Raw genomic sequence first — 22,971 nt, 5'->3', positions numbered from 1 at the left:
TCATTTATGTACCATATTGCATGACCACGCAATTGTCCGTTAAACTAGCGCAGCGCTGTATAGCAAAAAAATGGCGTAAATTGCAGTATTTATACCATAGTTTGTAGACGCTATAACTTCCACACAAAGCAATCAATATACACTTATTGGGATTTTTTTTACCACAAACATGGAGCAGAATACATTTTGGCCTAAATTTATAACCAACTTTGAGTTTACTATATATTTTTTTATAGCTGAAAATAAAAAATATTGTTTTTCTTCAAAATTTTTGGCGTTTTTTTGTTTATAGCGTGAAAAATAAAAAGCGCACAGGTGATCAAATTACACCAAAAGAAAGCTCTATTTGTGTGAAAAAAAGGACGTAAATTTCGTTTGGGTGCAGCGTTGCATGACCGCGCAATTATCAGTTGAATTAGTGCAGCGCCAAGTAGCAAAAACAGGCCTGGTCATTAAGGGGGGTAAATCCTCAGGAGCTCAAGTGGTTAAAAAACAGAAACAGTGTGATGCGCCACGATCGTCACATCTGCACTTCTTTCATCCTAACCCTTAGGTTGTGATTGGACAGTAAAAGAGCAGAAACTGACTAAACAGGCCATCTCTCTGTTCTCTCCTCCTGCCTGCATAATCCTTGCCAGTACATTTGACGGTAGTACACCTAATTAGCTGCTAGCACAGCCCCTCCCTCTCCTAGTCTGAATTTACTGCTGTACCAGAGTATTCATGTATTTACACCAGTTGCATTTAAAATACATTTAATGATATATTTTGTTATAAATAAAAAGACTTTATTTACTGTCTGCCTGAATTCAGCTTTGAACACAAGGGAAATCATTCATCTTATAAACCAAGACAACATTTTTACACGATGTATTGCTTGATAAAAAAAAAAAAACCTGTGAAAAGCTGCGTCTATCTCCAGCGGAACATTGCTCGTTCTGTCGCATTACATTGCGGTCACGTAGCAGCGGCGATCCCCCATGTAGCGTGTGAATCTCCACTGAATTGGACCCCTCCAGCAGCTTTAATATTTCTACATTTACATCATTATTATTAGTTACCTGCAGTCAGGAATATTACCTCGCCGCTTTCACCGGCAGTCATATGCTGGTTTTATGAGGTTTTTTCGACTTTTATTTGTATGCATGATATTTTGATTAAGGTTACTCTTCCAAGGATTATTTTTCTATCTTATTACAGGAAGACACTCCTGGATGTATTTCTACACGGAGAGACATTACCTCTGTGCTTTCTATGGCTGTATAGTTTATATTCACTCTCCAGCCAGGCTTATTTATATTCATTTTCACATCTATTTACGGCCCTTTACAGATAGATAGACTGCCTTATTCCTGCACTATTGCTTTGTAAAAAATGTGGTGTTTTTTTGTCCTTGGTTGCTTTTTATTTTGCACCTAGTACAGCAAATCAGCTTGTAGTTACAGTAAGAGAGTGAGATTTATCATCCAGCTGGATGCACAAGTCTCTGCTTAGCACTGATATTTTTTATTTTTATATTGGCATTTATATGTAAAGGGGCATCAGATATGCATGATCTCATTAATGTGTTTAAAGTGGAGCTCACCCAAAAGGGGACGTTCCACTTTAAATACTGCTCCCAATTAAGGATTAACACTTTTGGGGAGCGGGTACCGGAAATTGACCCACTCTCACGGACCACACTAGGCATGAGAGCATGGCGTGGTCAGTTTTATGGCTGTGCTGAGAACTCATCCTGCTCTCATCCAGCTATTCTCTGGGAAGATTGGTGTGCTGCTGTTTCTCCTCTCCCAGTTCCCTATACAGCTGAGAACAGAGAGTATGTTATCACTTACAAAAAAAGGGGGTAAAAAGGTATTTATAATGGTTTGTATATCTATACACAAATGTTTTGCCTTTAATTTCTAATTTAAACTGAATGGGTTGTTTCACAAGGTGAGGGTTTACATATACTTTAAGTCCTGTAATTTTCGAGATGGAATCTCCTTGGATCGAACTTGTTTTTCAAGCACATCCCACAAATGCTAGATTGGATTGTAGATCTGGAGATTTTGGAGGCCAAGTCCACAACTTGTTGTGTTCCTCAAGCCATTCTTGAACCATTTTTGTGGTGTGGCTGGGCTCATTATTCTGCTGAAAGAGGCCAATGCCATCAGGGAATACTGTTTCAATGAAGGGGTGTACTTGGTCAGCAACAATGTTTAGGTAGGTAGTACTTGTCAAGTAACATTCACATGAATGACAGGGCCCAAAGTTACCCAGCAGAACATTGGCCAAAGCATCACACTGCCTCTGTCAGCTTTCCTTCTTCCCATAATGCATCCTGTTGCCATTTTTTGCCCAGGTAAGCGACATACACACACAGCTATGGGCATATGATGTAGAAGAAAACGTGATGAATCAGACCAGGCCACCTCCTTCCATTACTTCGTGGTCCAGTTCTGTTGCTCTTGTACCCATTGTACGCTCTTTTGGCTGTGAACAAGGGTCAGCATGGGCACCCTGACAGGGCTGCAGCTACACAGCCCCATACACAACAAACTGCGATGCCCATTTGTTTCTGCTTTCAACACATCAACTTCAGGGACAACATGTTCACTCACTGCCTAATATATCCCACCAACTTTCATAAGCCACTTAACAAGATAATAAAAGTTATTCACTTAACCTGTCAGTAGTCATAAAGTTATGGCTGATCTGTGTATATTTCAATGTATTTAGCACTTGCCCATTTCAGCTGCTTGAACAATAACCGCACATCTGTATGGCTGGATCACTGAACTGACTTGTGCTAACACGAGATATCCGCCTCCTGGCTACTGTCTACACTGTGCCTTTTTTATGTAGCCCTAAGGCAGTGGTTCTCAACCTGTGGGTCGCGACCCCTTTGGGGGTCGAACAACCCTTTCACAGGGGTCGCCTAAGACCATCGGGAAAACACATATTTCCGATGTGTAAAGAGCAGCTACTGTGTTGAAAGCAGCTGCTGTGTTGAAAGCAGCTACTCTGTTAAAAGCAGCTACTGTGTTGAAAGCAGCAGTATTGGAGGTAAAACGACACTTCATGAATTATAATTACTGGGTAAATAATTTTATGGTTGGGGTCACCACAACACGAGGAACTGTATTAAAGGGTCGCGGCATTAGGAAGGTTGAGAATCACTGCCCTAAGACCCCTGGGAGTTTTTGATTTTGTTCATTTTAGCGGAGACCGTTTCATTGCTTTCTGTACTTGGGGCAATTGTAGCCTCTAACACTAGAATCATCCATGGCGTTCACACAGCCCCCCTGCCTGTACATAGACAGCCTACTATATAAATGTTACTCTATGCCATTTCACATGAAACTGACTTGCATTTAAAATGAGCAGCATTGTGCTGTAGGCATGCTCAGAATGGAGATGAAACAGAAGATTGGTATGTGGAACGAGGAGACTTTTAGAAGCCATCATCAGGTGTAAGCACCCTTGTGAAATGACTTGGCCGCGCACAGCACCGCCGTGACCGCACTGCATTACAGAGACATCACCCGCTGACTGAGGAAGAACAGAGGTCTATACATGACACACATCCAGCTCCCAGTCTGGGCCAGTGTGCTGCCCACGGGCTAAACTCGCACAGACAGACAGCTCTGCTCACATCTCGCTTTGTGTCAAGCGATGCTCAAGAAAGATTGCATCCCCCGAGGCTACAAATGAAAATGTCACACCTCGACATGAGAACATCCAGATACAATGGTGTCCTAATATACTGGCGGAAAGTTCAGAGCTGTGCCAGCTACATACGGGAAATCTGTGGATGGCAGACGCTGTGCCAGAGCAGACCTATGGCAGGGCTAAGAAGAAAGCCTCCTGCAGGTAAATTGGGCTTTTTTTTTTTTCCCAAGGACATTTTGACATTTTTTTTTCTTGTATTCTTGAACTTCATCAAAAACAATTTTCTACAAATGGCAAAAATGCAAAAAGAGAATATTTCTCACCATGGTGAATAAGAATAATCAGCCTGTAAAAGTTCATTCGGAGCACAATCCTCCCATATCAAACTAGACATCCACTCTGATCCTGGTTCACATACTGGGAATGGAGTGACAAGGGTTCAGGGGCCTCCAAACTATGGCCCCCAGGTCACATTCAGCCAGAAGATATGGTCAGTGGCATATCCTAAATGTGCATAGATGGGGAATTAAAGCGGAACTGAAGTCATTTATATAAAAAAAAACTTGCAGCAGGCTGGTAATCGCAGAAGAGATGCGCAATGCAATAAAATAAACCTGCCTGTTCTCAGTGCTCTACAGCATGTAAACTGAGCAGTGCATGCGCAGCTCACCTTACATAACTGGCATGGTCTTAGTGTGCATGTGAGGGAGTTATTTCATCCCATACCAGCTAATGACAATGCCTGAAGACTGGCATCCAGGGAGAAAATTCCAGCGCCAGCAAGAGACACCATCGGACATCAGACGTTAGAGAGGAGGTACGTATACTGACTTAGGTTCTGCTTTAAGGTCAGCAAAGGCTGCCTATGGTCTCTGCTTCTGATCTAAAGGGGGACTGTGATGGGGACCCCAATGTATGGGAGGGCTCTGATGTAAGCAGGACCCTGATGTAAGAGAGGACTCTGATGTATTGGAAATTGTGATATGGGGGAGGACTCTGATGGGGACCCTAGTGAAAGTGGGTAACTCTGATGTAAGGGGGACTCTGGTAGGAATTCTGATGTAAGGGGCCATGATGAGGACCCAAATGAAAGTGGGTAACTCTGATGTAAGGGGGACTGTAATAGGAATTCTGATATAAGGGGCCATGATGAGGACCCAAATGAAAGTGGGTAACTCTGATGTAAAGGGGACTCTAATGGGAATTCTGGTGTAAGGGGCCATGATGAGGACCCAAATGAAAGTGGGTAACTCTGATGTAAGGGGGACTCTAGTAGGAATTCTGATGTAAGGGGCCATGATGAGGACCCAAATGAAAGTGGGTAACTCTGATGTAAGGGGGACTGTAATAGGAATTCTGATATAAGGGGCCATGATGAGGACCCAAATGAAAGTGGGTAACTCTGATGTAAAGGGGACTCTAATGGGAATTCTGGTGTAAGGGGCCATGATGAGGACCCAAATGAAAGTGGGTAACTCTGATGTAAGGGGGACTCTAGTAGGAATTCTGGTGTAAGGGGCCATGATGAGGACCCAAATGAAAGTGGTTAACTCTGATATAAAGAGGACTCTAATAGGGATTTTGATGGGGATCTTGATGTAAGGGAGAATTCTAATGGGGACCCATATAAAAGTGGGTAAGGGGAACTCTGATAGGGATTGTGATTTAAGGGGGATTCTGATTGGGACTCTGATGAGGACCCTGATGTAAGGAATTTGTTTCGCCCTACGAATAGAGAAACATGGTCCTTAAACTGAAACATTTGGAGACCCCTACAATCGTTCTTCAGACTTCTCACAAGCTTCTCTTCTTATCTGGAACTCCCTTCCACAAACCATCCTCCAAACACATTCTGTGAGTGTATGGAAACCCTAACAATGAAATTCTCTTATTTGCACCCTTTTGGTCCATTAAACATTCCATTGAAAGTGTTTAGCCTTATTTGTTTTTTAAGTGCCAAAAAAACAGCTGTTGATCCTGCCAGAAAAACAGTAAGCTTGTAACTTCCTGTGCTGTCTGCTGCATTTCAACCAACAGAAAGGACTAAAAAAAGGGCCTGAACCGCCGATGTAGGAGGGATTAAATTCAAAATCATCCAATATTAATATCGGCCAGCATATGATCGCTGCTGCATTTCAAACCTCAATTAGTGCGATTAGCCCTGCCCAGTTCACTTTTGTGAACTACAAAACACCACCCCCTATGTTACAGAGAAAAGGAGTGGCAGGGCGGTGACATCACAATCCCTACCTTGTCCAGCCAGAGAACACTGCATTTATTGAGAACAGTACAAGGCTTTCTATGAACGGCATCTGTGCCTGAGGGAGCACCCCACGTGGTCACTATGCAGCAGGACAGTGGTCCAGCATTGGACCAAGAAGACGATGATAATCCAATCACTGTAGGAGCAATGCTAAATTGTGCCAGCATATCTGTCCAGTCTCTAAGGTTAATGGCTGGCCTTACAATCTAATTGTTCAATCGCTGTGCAATTTTATTTGGATTTACTAACCGGGGGTGTATTTACCACAAGGCACTTGCCTAGGGCGGCATTTTTCAGGGGGCAGCAACTCTCCCCTAGAAGAAGGGATGAAAGAAGGGACACGCGCGCCATGAGGGATCTGAGAGAGGCTGCGGGCTGCTGATGGTGTATGTAGAGCCTGACTCTCGCTCCCGGGGCTGTGAAGATGAGTGTCTCTCTATCACCAAGGGGGGTAGTGGAAGGCTCTCCCAGGAGGGGGGCAGGGGTGTTGGTCGGTGTCCATGGGGGCAGACGATTTTTGTGTTGCCTAGGGCAGCACAAAACCTAAATACACCACTGTTACTAACAATGCTTAACCAATGCAATCCCTTCAAGTAGGCCTTTGCACTGCATAGCTGGAACACGTGTGGTCAGTTTCACACTGAATGGTGATAGGCCAACTACATCCGCAGTGAACAATGCGCTAAAACCGACCACGAACCTCAGATATGACTTACACAGCCTTTGCTGGACAGCTTGGCAAGATGCACTCCAGAAAATAATGGTTCACCTCGTTACCATTGTATCTCAATTCTTCATTCACTGGAAGGGAATCTTATGAGAGCGCAGAGCTCGGGGTATAATTACAGCAGGTTGTAGATATGAAGTGAGCCCTGACATGCATCACAAATCATCTGCAATCTCTATCTAATTTCTATTCAAACAGAGAGGTTCTGCTGTATGTTCGCAGCACATTAGGGGAAATGCAATTTATTGTGCATAAGGTGACTTTTCGGCTCCTGAATTTGTCAGACTCCAGAAACTTGTGTCCTCCCCTTACACTCTGTCTGCTACGCTAATCGGTTTGGGCACCTGTGAAAAATGACAGCCGTGTGAGGTTGTCGGGGTCCAATTCAGCACTAAGTAAGCCATACAAAGCTGCTGTTCTGCTAATGTGGAGTGGAATGGGAGGCAAAGAATGTCACAACGGAAATCCCAAACTCAGGATTTATAAAGGCAAAGTCCACCTTCAGACTGCCTTAGACGTTTACACTTGTAGTTGGGGGGGGGGCATAGAAAGACACTGCTGAGCCACATTTTACCACCCTCCCCAACTGCTCCCTCTTAAAGTGGTTGTATACCCTTACATATACCCAGTACAATGACTGGCCTCAGATGATACGCAAAGCTTAACCATTTCCATACCGGGCACTTTTACCCCTTCCTGCCCAGGCCAGTTTTCAGGTTTCAGCGCTCTCACACTGTGAATGACAATTGCGCGGTCATACAACACTGTACCCAAACTAAAATTTTATAATTTTTTTCACACAACTAGAGCTTTCTTTTAGTGGTATTTAATCATCGCCAGGGTTTTTATTTTTTGCTAAATTAACGAAAATTTTGGAAAAAAAACACGTTTTTTTTTGTTTCTGTTATAAAAGTTTGCAAATAAATAATTGTTCTTCATAAATTTAGGCCAAGATGTATTCTGCTACATGTCTTTGGTGAAAATAACCCAAATTAGGATGTATTTTTTAGTTTGTAGGAAAGTTATAGAGTTCACAAACTATGGTACAGATCTGAATATTGATCAATCCTGAAGTACTGACAGCCAATCTAATTTCTTGAGGTCCAAGAATGTCAGAACAGGACAGATATCCCCAAATGACCCCTTTTTGCAGAGTAGACAGTCCGACGTACTTCATAAGAGGAATGGCGAGTTTTTTGAAGTTGTATTTTTTTTGTCATAATTTTTCGGAAAATGAAAAAAAAAATTTTCACTATTTTTTTTTTTACATACTGTCACCAGTGCAGTACAGCGTCATCATACAATTGGCATGGCGGTGATCAGGGACACTGACTGGTGACAGTGTGAAAAAAAAATATATATATTTTTTTTTTATTTAAATTTTTTATTAATTTTTTTTTCTTTTTTTTAAGATTTTTTTTTTCATATTTCACTATGTCCAAAGTAGTATAATGTTGCCATAGTAACATTGTACTACTTTGGGGAAGTGATCAGTATTTTTTTTTTTTTTTTTTACACAATTTGCTTATATCAAAGAATTACTTTGCTATAAGCAAGCATTTACCTGAATGACATCAATTCATTCAGGGGTTTTTTTTTTGTGCTTAGCTGTGATTTGGCCACAGCTAATCACATGACATGTGCATGTCATTAGCTGTGACCATTCACAGCTAGACACTAGTATACAATGGATGGCATGAATGAAGCCATCCATTGTATACAACTGTCATGTGACCTGCTGTGATTGGTCACAGCAGGTTACATGGTACTGGCAACGGGGGCCGGTACTCAGATCTGTCATCGGCCGTGTCCGAGGTACACGGCCGGTGACAGATCGCGCCGCTGCGCGGCTCTGCAAGCGCGCAAACTGCGCATGTGCGGGAGGACGCCATATGGCGGCCTCCCGGAAAGGTAATACATTTTTGCGGATGCCATTTGGCCATAGGCCAGGCATCAAATGGTTAAACAAATCCTCTTGTCTATCTGCAGTCTCCTCTTCTCTACATCTGTTCAAAGTCCAGAATTTATAAAGCTTGTCTCAGCTGTCAAAAAAAGGGGCGGAGAGCTAAAATTACACACTGCAGCGCTCAGTGAGGAGAGTTTTGAGAGCTGATTGGAGGGAAGAGACACACTCCACTCCACACAGCTCACAGGGACAGAGCTGAGACACTCAATCTGCTGAAGGTCCCTCCCCTGTCACCATTTTTCTTTTGGTGTCAGAAGTGACTCATTATGATAGCAAAGGAGTGCGGAAGCAGACAGAAATAACACTTAGTGCTCTGGATTGAGACAAGTACACACTATAGAGGGATATGCTTTGTTCATATTTCATGTCTGATATTTACAACCACAGTTTGTGGCTGTGATACTTTGCAAGCAAGCAATACTGCCCTTCACAAGCAACCCATTCACCTGAATGTAGCCTCACTGCAATGGTGGTGTGGGTTTTAAGGGTGAAAACAGGCATAGAGAGGAGTATCATATCACCTCCCCACTGCCTGTCAAATGACTTCTGAAGGGCGATCCAAAGATCAACAGAGCTGGGCCAATCACTAAGCACCAGTGCTGTCACATGACATAATGGGGAGTGAGTCACACACTCGTCCATACCTGGAAGTACTAGGTGTTTTCTAGGCATAGGGTAGCAGATACTGTATCGAGTGATAGAATATCAGTGGCTCTTACCGTATAGACTCTGTACTGCTTTCCTATCAGACCAGTCCAGTTCAAAGCCAGATTCCTGCGGAATGTAATTGGGCTGCATTATTGATCCGGTCCTGTGGATGTGAGATAGTCCGAGCACATGGCCAATTTCATGAGCTGCCACCTGTTTTTGGGAGCAGACCACCAATCAGAAATATATAGGTAAAAATGTAGCCTATACCAGAAGGTTCAATAGTAATATTTAAACCATACACGAGTTTAAAGTGGTATTAAACCCAAAGGCTAACATTTATTGTATTGCAGCTTACCAGTTCTTAGCTGTGATGGCTGCACTAGTTTTCTTTTTTAAGCTTTTTTTCCTTTACCTTCTGTTCTAGCCAGTAAATCAGTTGTATTTCAACAGAACAAGCTGTCCTGCAGATATAGCAGTTAGGGAGTTAAGAGAACCATTAACAGTGACAGGGGTGCGTACAATGATCTGGTTTAATTTAATTATGCCAAATTAAAAAATAATGATTTGCTGTAACTGCGTTAAAAGTGTGAGCTGGAGTTTGGCTTCAATTTGTTAGTGTATTTATATCTGCTAGTATATTTACCACAACTCCTCCCCCCCAGACTGACAGTGCTGCTGTCTGATGTGCTCCTTCATCCAGAGTGGGGACATTCTAATACAGGAGGTGTGTAAGTGACCATCAGGTGAGAACAGAGGGGAAAAAAAGCTAAAAAAGAAAACGAATGCAGCCACTACAGTTAATGATTGGTAAGCTGCAATATTATTATTATTATTATACAGTATTTATAAAGCACCAATAGTTCGCTCAGCGCTGTACATTACAAAGGGGGACAGAACATGTGACAGGACAATACCAATACAATGCAAAACATGAGGGGATCGAGGGCCCTGCTCTTTCGAGCTTACAATCTAGGAGGGAGGGGATAGTGGCACAGGAGGAGATAGCTGTGGGGGATGGAGTGGTAGGAAGAGTGGAGGAGGTCGGCAAGTTAGCAGGGGGTGGGGTAGGCTTCCCTGAAGAGATGGGTTTTCAGGGTGCGCCTAAAGGTGAGGAGAGTAGGTGATAATCTGATGGGTTGGGGCAGGGAGTTCCAGAGGATGGGTGACACCCTGGAGAAGTCCCGGAGGCGAGCATGGGAGGAGGAGACCAGGGAACTAGAGAGAAGGAGGTCCTCCTCCATAGATACGGTGGAGGATTGAGAGCAGCCACTTAGGCAGGTCATAGACCGGCCGTTTTTCGGCCATCAATGTCCATGAAAAACGTCAGTTTTTTGTGGATTTTCCAGCATGACCGATAAAAATAAATGAGAAGATCCGCTAAAAACAGCCGACGGGCTGGCCTCACTAATGGCATGAATATCGGGCGATTTGTCGTGCGGACAAAAATTCGGCCGATAAACGACCCGTCTATGACCTGCATTAGGGACCGGAGATGTGTTATTTGCAGGATCACCAGGTTCAAAAGAGGGGAAAAGCCTGAAAAAAGAGAACTCATTCAGCCAGTTGAAGAGCAGAACAAGGCAATTTCTGTATGACCCACGAAGAAGCTCCATAATGGCTTTTCATGGTTCCCCCCCTAGGGCCCTATGGTATTTAGTTAGGCCATTCAGGATCTATATGCCCAAATGGGTCTATCAACAACAAACTCTTCCACTGTCCCGAAATATCGGTTGTTCAAGTATTATTTTCCATTTTTTAGAATATGAATTCTACAAGTTGTTAAGCACAGACGGTATTAGCTTTCGGCTCGTTAGACAAATCACAGAACATTTTGTCCAGGTTGTTTGTTCAGCCTCTATAAAATGCTCATTAGAGAGAACAGTAATCATAAAACGCCAGAGAGGTTTATATCCCAACATATGCTTTTATCAGTCCAAAGATTCCTCCGTGCAACAGAAAACGCCTGGATTGGTTTCTGTTCATCAGACATCTAGGGCTTCATTCACATTTGCGGTTGAGGGGGGCTAAAAAAAACTGCATGCTTGTACCGCATTTTAACCACTCTCTCCTAACCAAAGGCAGGGAATAGGGGTGTATACATGTTGCCAGTGATACATGCCATGGTTTGCATAACAGTATGACAAAAAGTATCCCAACAGTCAACTACTGCCCACCAAATGTGACTCAATCAACAGAATGGGGACATGATGCAAACACCCTGCAATGCCTGCAATGGTGGCACAATGGGGCAGGTAATCCAGGCAATATGGAGGCAGAATGAACAAAATAATAATTTTGCAATGAGGTCTCCATGCATTGCGATGGATAAATGCTCAGTAAGTCTAGAGGTAGAGGAATAATACTTACCTTATTCCTTGCTCCAGTAGACTTTCGACACACACCTTCTCTCCAATGCCATGATATGCATTGCATAGAGAAGCACAATAATAGAGATGCATTTTCATTGTCAATGGGTCTCTGAGCTTCTTTATGCAATGCTTGCAGATCATAGCTAGTGAGAGGGGCCAGCAAGGTGCTATACAGTGAGGAACAGAAATATTTGAACACCCTGTGATTTTGCAAGTTCCCTAACTTATAAATCATGGAGGGGTCTGAAATTCACATTGTAGGTGCATTCCCACTCTGAGAGACAGAATTAAAAAAAAATGTCAGGAAATCACATTGTATGATTTTTAAAGAATTTATTTGTCTTGCACTGCTGAACATAAGTATTTGAACACCTAAGAAACAGCAAGAATTCTGGCTCTCAAAGACCTGTTACTATGCCTTTAAAAAGTCCACCTCTACTCCACTCATTAATCTAATTTAGTAGCACCTGTCTGAGCTCTTTAAAGACACCTGTCCACCCCACAGTCAGTCAGACGCCAACTACTACCATGGGCAAGACCAAAGAGCTGTCAAAAGACACCAGAGACAAAATTGTGGACCTCCACAAGGCTGGAAAGGGCTACGGGGCAATTGCCAAGCAGATTGGTGAAAATAGATCAACTGTTGGAGCAATTGTTAGAAAATGGAAGAGGCTAAAGACGACGTATCACTGATGATAAGAAAGGTGAGGAATCAGCCCAGAACTACAAGGGAGGAGCTGGTCAATGGCATGAAGAGAGCTGGGACCACAGTTTCAAAGGTCACTGTCGGTAGAACACTACGCCGTCATGGTTTCAAATCATGCATTGCACGGAAGGTTCCCCTGCTCAAGTCATCACATGTCCAGGCCCGTCTGAAGTTTGCCAATGACCATCTGGATGATCCAGAGGAGGCCTGGGAGAAAATCATGTGGTCAGATGAGACCAAAGTAGAACTTTTTGGTCTAAACTTCACTCGTTGTGTTTGGAGGAAAAAGAAGGATGAGTTGCATCCCAAGAACACCATCCCTACTGTGAAGCATGGGGGTGGTAACATCATGCTTTGGGGGTGCTTTTCTGCGAAGGGGACAGGACGACTGCACTGTATTAAGGAGAGGATGAATGGGGCCATTTATTGTGAGATTTTGAGCAACAACCTCCTTCCCTCAGTCAGAGCATTGAAGATGGGTCGTGGCTGGGTCTTCTAACATGACAACGACCTGAAGCACACAGCCAAAATATCCAAGGAGTGGCTCCGTAAGAAGCATATCAAGATTCTGGAGTGGCCTAGCCAGTCTCCAGACCTAAATCCAATAGAACATCTTTGGAGGGAGCTGAAACTCCGTGTTGCTCAGTGACAGCCCTGAAACCTGACAGATCTAGAGGAGATCTGTGTGGAGGAGTGGGCCAAAATCCCTGTTGCAGTGTGTGCAAACCTGGTCAAGAACTACAGGAAACGTTTGACTTCTGTAATTGCAAACAAAGGCTTCTGTACCAAATATTAACACTGATTTTCTCAGGTGTTCAAATACTTATGTTCAGCAGTGCAAGACAAATAAATTCTTTACAAATCATACAATGTGATTTCCTGAATTTTTTTTTTAATTCTGTCTGAGTGGGAATGCACCTACAATGTGAATTTCAGACCCCTCCATGATTTCTAAGTGGGAGAACTTGCAAAATCGCAGGGTGTTCAAATACTTCTGTTCCTCACTGTACATAGCTTCCTGCAAACATCCCAGCAAACTCTCAAAAGCCCTTAGTCCTGATACAAGCACTGTGCTGGCTCTTGGGAGGAGTTATGCAAATATCAAAATGCCTTGAAGGGTGGATGTCAGTCTGGAGGAGAGGGCGTTCCTAGTCAGGTTGTATTTGCATGTAGACCACCCCAGGTAACGCCCGCATGTGATGATGAGTCTCCATAACTGAAGCGGTGGGCAAGAGACAGTCAGGTAGGGGAGAAAAGGGCTAGATGATGCTGTAATCTGATTTGCAGCAGCTTACAATGTGCAACCAGGGAAACAAGACTTAGCCTCCATGTACACTGCAGCTGATAAACTCACATTTAGGAGCTTTTCTGCTTTTTCTTCAGCAGCCCCTGAACTCACCCTAATGTTTTCCTATGTGTCCATGTACACATCGTCCTTTACAGTTGTTTACAGGCATTTAAGTTTACAGTCGTTTTTTTGAACGCACCAAACTTGTGTTCAGGAGCAGATTTTATTAGCGTTTCAAACGCCAAATGCTTGTAAACGCGGCTAACTGCGTTTATAAGCGTTTGGAAATTTTTTTTAACTCTTCCATTTCCAGATGCTGTCCAGAGCCTTTTTTCATCATAAAAAATGCATGCAAAGCCGTTTCCCGGTACTCAAATGGACCTGGTACACCATACATGAAAGAAAATGTTAGACACTTCTGCAATTCTTTCTGCAACACCACAAAAAAAACAATAAAAAGACAGCTAATCTCAACACATACTACTCTTTCTGCTTCTGCTCTCTCTATTTCTCTCAAAATGTCTGAAATAGTTAATTTTTTACTGTTTTTCAGTACATTCTGGGCATTTGCGAAGGTCTCCTGAGATTATCTTTAAAAAACGCTTCTAAGCACAAACGCTCATAAACGCGCATAAACGCAGTATGCAAACGTGGCTAAACAGACGTTTTTTAACCTACGTTTTCCAGCAGTCAGGTTCCATCGTTCAGAAATGTCCTGTGTACATGGAGCCTAAACATATTCAGTACAGCAGAGGAGTCTGTACAATTGTGCAAGACAGAATGTAAGGCTGGAGCTCAGCTTTAAACCAAAGACATTCTCAGGGACAAAGTGCCAATTTGTGGAGTTTAAGGACAGCTGCAAACTGCAGTAATCACCTACCTAATCACCTACCTTTAATAGACTAATGCCATTGTCACTGCTTGGGGCCGTGAAATGCTCATCATCATCAAAATGGATGTCCCCCAGGAACCAGGCATGAGCAAATTCCTGCCCAGACCCATCAAACGCTCTGGAACAGCCCAAGTGGCGACCTGGAGGAGAAGATACATGTGCATCAAATGAGTGAACACCATACATACAATTCAGTAAGTGCATATAGTCTCTTTGCAGGAGAAGTCCATATCTGATAGGGGGTGGAGCCATGACCAGCCACAAGCCAGCACCAAAAAGGGCCAGGTCAGGGGAGAGGACTGTCATCCACTGTACTGTAATATATCACTTTGGGTGGTATCTGAACTTTGTCTTTCTGTTTAATACTCAAATCTGACTGTCACCCCAACTTTTTTTGTGTTACTCCTTTTAAACAAGGTTCCAGTATAAGCAAACATGCACTGTTCACGACTTCCCAGAGTCTTGTCTGTCTACCCTCAGTTACACCAAAAATAAATCACAAGGAAATATAAATGTAAAAAAATTTGCATACTAAAGAGAATTGTATAATTACATGCTGTCTCAGCGTATAATATAGTGTGGAGTATCAATCCTCAGCCGTCTTACAACAAATAAAGGGTTTCCTGAGAGTGAAAAACTAATTAAGAACATTCTGTTTAGTCATTTTATTTTATTGGCACGTTGTACCTGTTATCCTCTAAGTGATTATAATTTGCTGACAGTATTTACAAGTGGATATCTAAAGCAAAGTCTAATTCTTACGTTTCATTAATACCCAACTTAATGGTTCTAATTTTCATCCTTTAATTTAGTTTCTGCACCTACTAGCTATGTTCTGGCTATATGTATGTATATTGTCTGAGTGGCCATGAATGTATGCATGTGGCAATGCATGACAGAGTATGTTCTGTGGTTCTGAGGACCATACTCTGCTGCTTCACCTTCACACCATCAATGTAAGCATGTGGCAATGCATGGTAGACTGTGCTCTGTGGTTCTGAGGACCATACTCTGCTGCTTCACCTTCACACCATCAATGTAAGCATGTAGCAATGCATGACAGAGTATGTTCTGTGGTTCTGAGGATTGCCCCTTGCTGCTTGGCCTGTGAGCACATAGCAATGCATGGGTAGAGTGTATTCTGTGGTTTTGATGACGACCCCCTGCTGCTTCACCTATGCACCATGAATGTAAGCACATGGCAATGCATGGTAGAGTGTGTTCTGTGGTTCTGAGGACTATCCCAGGGCCCCTGCTGCTTCAGCTATACACCATGAATGTGAGCACGTGGCAATGCATGGTAGAGTGTGTTCTGTGGTTCTGAGGACTATCCCAGGGCTCCTGCTGCTTCAGCTATACACCGGGAATGTGAGTACGTGGCAATGCATGGTAAAGTATGTTCTGTGGTTCTGAGGACTACCCCAGGGCCCCTGCTGCTTCAGCTATATACTGTGAATGTGAGCACGTGGCATTGCATGGTAGAGTGTGTTCTGTCGTTCTGAGGACTATCCCAGGGCCCCTGCTGCTTCAGCTATACACCATGAATGTGAGTGCGTGGCAATGTATGGTAAAGTATGTTCTGTGGTTCTGAGGACTACCCCAGGGTCCTTGCTGTTCAGCTATATACTGTGAATGTGAGCACGTGGCAATGTACGGTAAAGTATGTTCTGTGGTTCTGAGGACTACCCCAGGGTCCTTGCTGCTTCAGCTATATACTGTGAATGTGAGCACGTGGCATTGTATGGTAAAGTATGTTCTGTGGTTCTGAGGACTACCCCAGGGCCCCTGCTGCTTCAGCTATATACTGTGAATGTGAGCACGTGGCATTGTATGGTAAAGTATGTTCTGTGGTTCTGAGGACTACCCCAGGGTCCTTGCTGCTTCAGCTATATACTGTGAATGTGAGCACGTGGCATTGTATGGTAAAGTATGTTCTGTGGTTCTTTGGAGCACCCCTTCCTGCTTCGCCTAAACATCATGACTGTGAGCATGTGGCAATGCATGGTAGAGTGTGTCCTTGGATTCTAAGGACTACTGCTTCACCTTCACACCATAAATGTAAGCATGCAGCAAATTTAGTGTGTTTTAAGCTTGTTGTTTCCCAATTAGCTGTTCTTTGGAGGACATTATCTTTTAGACTGTAATTGACCTGTGTACTTGCACAGATAAAAGTTCCTCAGAAACTCCCATATGTTGATTTTTTTTTTTTTTTTCAGAAAAGCTGTAAAATAGTTTTTGTACATAAACTGCAATGTAGTTTATGTTTATTAAGGGCTCCTTCATACTTTTGGGTACTTTTGCAGTGCATTACCACACGAGTACTAACATGTTATTTCGCACGTCACTGTGCATTGTGTTAAGGCAGCCGTTTGTATTGAATGGGCTTCCAATGCATCACAACCAACGAAAAATCTTAGTGGAGTAGATAATTTGAACATTTTCCAGCTGATATTTGGAGGTCACTGATAAACATTAGATGCACAACATTGCAAAGTCAAACACAAAGTGCAGTAAGATCTCCCAATAAAATAATATAGAGTCCATACCTCGTCCAAATCCAAGCTTGATGTCTATTTGTGATAAAGGAGATGTGTTGTCCTCTTCAAAATCCAGAGGCGTGACTTCACTCCACATACGAAAGGCTAGCCTAAAGACGTATCTCTGCTCATTGATGGACAGCTGACTGCTGTGCCCTTCTCCGATCATCCGCCACTTTAGCAGCTTTTTGTTGAACACTCTTCCTCCAGAATTCTGGAATGCTTCCTGTTCTTTTGTGTTCTTCTCTGAGTTCATTAACAAGTCCAAGAACCTTTTCCGTCGAGTTTTTGGAGCATCTGCACCTTGACTTGGCATGGTGGCTTTATTTACTGTTCTAGGAACGCTAGGCTTTTCCTGACTGGTTTTTGAGACCTGGTTGTCTGGTACTCCACACCTTGGCTTATTCATGGCATTGATGGTGGCATCGTCAAGCCTTCCAGTGGTGGGCAAGTTATTGAGCTTCTGAAATTTTTTCAGTGCTTCAACAATTTGGGGACTTTTAGTGGGTTCAGTGGAGCGCTGTCCTGTACTTCCTATCGCCTCCTCCATAAGGCTGGTGTCTTTTAGTGGCTTTGTATTACTGGCTTGTGTTTCTTCCCAAATTACCGGCTCCGTCCAGCCATACTTTATCAAATATTGCTGAAGGATATGTAAATATATACATTATTGGTATTTCTTGTGCCCAGACTGATTTAAAAACATAAACATTATAGTCTCAATTCACTAAGCTATGATAACCGTTATTGTTCATAACGATTGTTATTGTCAACAATAAGTGCTAGAAATAACCACCATTTGGCTGAAAATCATGAATGTCAGGGCTAATACCCATGCATTGTAGCTTCTTGAATTGAGCCTTATGTAAGTTAAAGTGTAACTATGGGCAAAATAAAGAATGACATACAGTATATGATACAGTCTGTTAATAGCATTAACACAGCAGGTTTAGGTTGACAACACTGCTGAAGATCATTATGACCCAAATTTAACACCTATTGTGAGCTAAATATAAATACATAAAGCAAGGTTTACAAGACTGATAATTGGTTAGATACAGTGAACACTGATATGCCTGATTGTTATAGTTTTCCATACAGTAAATCACAGGGGCAGACTGACCATTTGGAAACTCGGGCACTGCCCGAGGGCCCGGGGTCAGTAGGGGGCCCCATGAGATGCCCCTGGTACCTTTTTCATAGGCTTTTTTGAGTTTCGGCAAGGACACAGGGGCCCCATGATCCCATATTGCCCGGGGGCCCCATGAGTTGTCAGTCCACCCCTGGTAAAGCATGTAATAAACATCTGTTAACAGTGGGAAGTTATGGTGAGATAGCTGGGAGGTATACATAGTATTAAAATATAAAGGTTATGCGCTGAAATTACTAAGTAGCATGCAGTTGCTGATTTGCAGCATAGTGGCGAAGTGGTGAGTACCATTGCCTTGCAGCATTAGGCAGACTATGGATAATCAGTTTCTTTCATTAGATTTACTTCTGTTGAGTGGAAATGGCCATAGATAGAATGAAATCTGTCAAGTCTCTACTGATCTGGTCAAATTTCAATCCATCTATGGACAGTTTTAGGGTCATGGTTAATTTCCTAGCAGCCATACCATGCACAGTGAGTTTGTATGTAACAACAACTCTTATTTTAGAGAAAAGGACATCATGTGGGATTTTCCTTACTCTTGATATTTCACTTTCAATAGTTTTTATTAGAAAGATTTTTCATAGTTATAGAGTTACGTATCGATCATAGTCACTGTTAATATGTTTACAGAAGATGAAAATATTTGTAAAGTACTACATCACACCATCATTACTTATAACAATTTCAGTAGTGATTGATGATTTAGAGTGAATGTACAGTCTTCACTATTCTCTCTGCTAATACAAAGAAGTTCAAAAAGGAAAGAAGGGGGGAGAAGAAAAGAAAGAGAAGATGAGAAAGAGGGAAAATGGGTGAGCAAGGATAACGAATAGCAATATGGCAATAGCCAAAAGAGGGAACTCTCACTGGAGGTAGGGGGAGGAGAGTAGATACTAAAGCTGCCTATAGATGGATCAAAATTTGGCCAGTTCAGCAGGGACTGGCTGAGTTTCGATCCAACTATGACCATTCCTGTTCAATAGAAGCCGATCTGACAATGGATTCCTCCATCCACCTTACATATGTGGCCATCCTTAGGGAAAGAAAGAGAAAGCTCCAGAGTTTCCTTGCTCTGATATTTCTTTTGTCTCAGTTTCAGCTGGTCACCATCAGGGATTGAATATCCATCATTGCATAGACCGCTAGTGATCTCTGTGCTGTACATTTCACACTTCTCTTTACTCTTTGCTACTAAATAGTGATATAGCTAAAATGGTTCTCTGTAAAGAAATGGTTTGCCGTCACTTAGGAGGAGAAATGGGACTTAAGATACTGATGGGACATAAAGTATAACTAAAGGCAAAACTTGTTTTTTTTTTCCGTTTTGTATAGAGTAGAAATGGATGAGAACACCTGCCAACTTAATCACTATCTGTGCCCCGTTAAGGAGATTCACCCTCTCTATTTGTCTTGTTTACCATTGTTATCAAAAGTAAAAGAAACCTCAAAATAATAGAGGGGAAATTTTCCAATGGGGATACTAGTTCTGGTGACCTGGGGGTCTCCAAGGAACTCCCTTTAACCACTTCCCGACTGGCCGCTGTATATAAACGGCCGGACGGTGGCACTGCAGAGTCGGGTGGCCGTTTATAAACGGCCTCCACGCACCCTGCTTGTGCGCGCTCCCTGGGAGCACAATCCGGTGTCCGGACACAGTGAAACACCGATCGTCGGACGGGACCTCTGTACGAGGTCCCGATCATGTGACCACTGATTGGCCAATCAGTGATCACATGCAAAGTAGTAAACAAGATGTCACTTCTGACATCATTATTTACTACGTGTGAAATCTGTGAATGATCACAGAGGTCACATGGTACAAGGCTATTCACAACAGCCTTGTACCATGTGACAAGCTGTGACCAATCACAGCTCACTCAGTAGTTCTCAATGGCTGCAAGAATGCAGACAGTGAGAAAAAGAAATTATTGCTTTTACATCCTATATGGGTGTAAAAGCAATCAGTGTAAAAAAAAAAAAAAACTTCATCACCCCCCAAAGGAGTACAGTGTCACCATGGTGATACTGTACTGCTAGGGTGACAGTATGTAAAAAAAAAAATAATAAAAATAAATAATAATATGAAAAAAAAAAAATGTAAAAAAAAATGTTTAAAAATTATAATTTTTGGTTATAAACTCATTTGGCTTATTTTTTTTTTTTTACTAAAAAGATAATGGAATACATTTTGGCCAGGATTTATGATGAAAGATTATTTATTTGCAAAAAAGTTTATAAGAAAAACACTTTTTTTCAAAATTTTTGGACATTTTCATTTACATAGCAAAAAAAATAAAAATCCCAGTGGTGAATAAATACCACCAAAATAAAGTTTTATCTGTCTCAAAAAAATGGTAAAAAAATTCATATGGGTACAGTGTTGCATGGCCGCGCAATTGTCATTCAAAGTGTGATATCGCTGAAAGCTGAAAATTGCCCTGGTCAGGAAGGGGGTAAAAGTGTCTGGACTGGAAGTGGTTAATTTATAGAGATTTTCTCACTTCCTGTTTTGGCAATGGGACACAGATGGCAAAAACATAACTGACACGGGTTATAACCCTCCATTACTTTATCCAAAATGTAAAAAAAAAAAGTTTTGCCTATAGTTCTTCTTTAAGATGTCTGCATACCCATTGCCATATGCAGTAATGCAAAAAGTAATGTGCACAGGTTGAGCAACCCACACCAACTAATTAGAACTCTATATTTGCTGGCTTAGCAATTTAAAACTGAAAACTTACTGCTTGGCAAGTGGTACTGTATTTTCTACATAATAAAAGCTATTTGTATTGAAACTGAGTAAGGGATGAGCAGACTGAATTCAGCAAAATCAATAAAAAATTTGCCCAACAACAAAAATCTACTTTTTCCGCTGTCTGTTTTTGATTTTTTCTTTCTGTGAAAAAAACCTTCAAATAATGGGGCTAATGATGGGATAAGAACAGGTGCAGGATAGTTTAAAGGAACTTCTGTAAAAACGACCAGAAACAACCATAATTGGGCTTTCTCTATTAACTGTAATGCATTTCGCCATTATAATTGAATTACTCTACAGTCTCTCGATTTTTGCCAAAATTTTGGGGAAATTATAGATTTCAATTTCTTTGAGTCCTATTCACATAAAAAGGCTGTGAAAAATACATAACTAATCTACTATACATCTTTATGGAAAAGAAAACATTCTCAAATGCAAACAAGGACACTGAACACAGTATATTGTACAGGGGTTAGACAAAAAAAATGGAAATACTACATGATTTGCAGGTGTAAAAGTGATGACATGTTTTTCATTCAAAGCAGAAGTGATGTAACATTCTTTTGCTTCCACTGTGTGATGAGACACCTAGCTAACAGGTGGGAAGCCTTACTTTCGTCATTCAATGCATGCACTGCTAGTAATACAGAGTCATGTTAGAGCTTACAGAGTTTTAAAGAGGAAAAATTGTTGGTGCCGCTTAGCTGGTGCCTCTGTGACTGAAGTTGCCAATTTGTTTGCCATGACATGAGGTACAGTATCAAAGGTTATGAAGGCATATACAGTTTTCAGGAATATGATGTCTGATAAGCCCAAGCATGATCGACATGGTCAACTGACTGAAAGAGACAACAGGACATTGCGAAGGATCGTGACATAAGAAAACAACTGCTGCAAAAGTGACTGCAGAGCTCGATCTCAGTCCCATGAAAACTCAGTCCTACACCAACAATTTGCCCTCTTTGAAGCTCAATAAGCTCTAACATGACTCCATATTACTAGCAGCACACTCAGAGAATGACAAAAGTGAAGCTTTCCACCTGTTAGCTAGGTGTCTCATCACACAGCGGAAGCAAAAGAATGTTACATCACTTCCACTTTAAGCGCAAAACACGTCATCACTTTCACGCCTGCAAATCGTGTAGTGTTTCCATTTTTTTATCTAACCCCTGTATGTGCGGCTTACCTGTGCAGAAATGATATCTGTTACTAGCTCAGCCTGCTGGAGATTGGATGGCTGTAAATCAGAATGGTCCCTGCGGTAAAAGAGCTTCTCCGACAATGTTAACCTGCCGATGGCCAGGCAGTAGCAGCACACAATCAAGAACCAGGCTCCCTGCATATCTGTATTGCACAAGACTGACCCTACCTCTGTGGTTATTCTGCTGCTGTTGGAGGCAATGCCTTGATTATGATCGCCTGGTTCCTTTTATGGACTGCTGACTTGTGACTATTGTGTTCTGCTTTTCTCACCCAACAACAAACCTCTTACACTACTGTTTTCTCAGCAGCAAAGTGTGCCTGAGATGTGTTAGGTTATCACAAACAAACATAGGTCTCAGTGTGGTGACAATGTGTGCTCAACAGGGAATTATTTGTCATCTGGTTTTTATAGAGGTTGGTTTATAAACCTTTGTGCATGGTGTCCCCAGATATCTCCATGGGTGACCCTGTTTTTTGACTAAACTTTCCATTCTTTCACAATTTTTGTCCTATAAACCCTTATTTTCAAAGAGATAACATAAGTTTATGAAGAGAAAAGCAAATCCAAATGTAAATGCAAACGTGGATTTTCAATGATTGTATCTTATATATTTCTATAAGAAACAGAGATTTCCAAAACGCATGTCACTTCCCTCCTGATATCTTTTCAAAGCCTTACAAGGTACACTAGCCTGCGGTTTGTGGTTACCTGACCACCTATACTATAGACCTGACCTCACAAATGTTCTTGTGAGTGAATGGGCATAAAATACAATGGACAAACATCCATAATCTTGTGGAAAATGTCCT

At 42.1% G+C, this 22,971-nt stretch overlaps 1 protein-coding gene across 1 annotated transcript in view; it reads right to left on the bottom strand.

The window, feature by feature from the left end:
• MMP21 (matrix metallopeptidase 21) overlaps positions 1-22,300 on the bottom strand; it is a 32,737-nt gene extending 10,437 nt beyond the window's left edge. The window contains exons 1-4 of the mRNA XM_089669831.1: positions 22,145-22,300; positions 17,063-17,693; positions 14,517-14,656; positions 9,330-9,471 (exon numbers count right to left, since the gene is read on the bottom strand). Of these exons, the coding sequence (XP_089525957.1) occupies positions 9,330-9,471; positions 14,517-14,656; positions 17,063-17,693; positions 22,145-22,300 (1,069 nt within the window). The remainder of the gene's footprint in view (positions 1-9,329; positions 9,472-14,516; positions 14,657-17,062; positions 17,694-22,144) is intronic.
• Between the last annotated feature and the right edge of the window lie 671 nt (positions 22,301-22,971).

Source organism: Staurois parvus, unplaced genomic scaffold (genome assembly GCF_062004578.1).
Source record: "Staurois parvus isolate SC_StPar_1 unplaced genomic scaffold, SC_StPar_1.0 ptg000009l, whole genome shotgun sequence".
Lineage (NCBI taxonomy): Eukaryota > Metazoa > Chordata > Amphibia > Anura > Ranidae > Staurois > Staurois parvus.
Note: the sequence above shows the minus strand (reverse complement) of the source record. Positions and strands in the feature narration are given on the sequence as shown.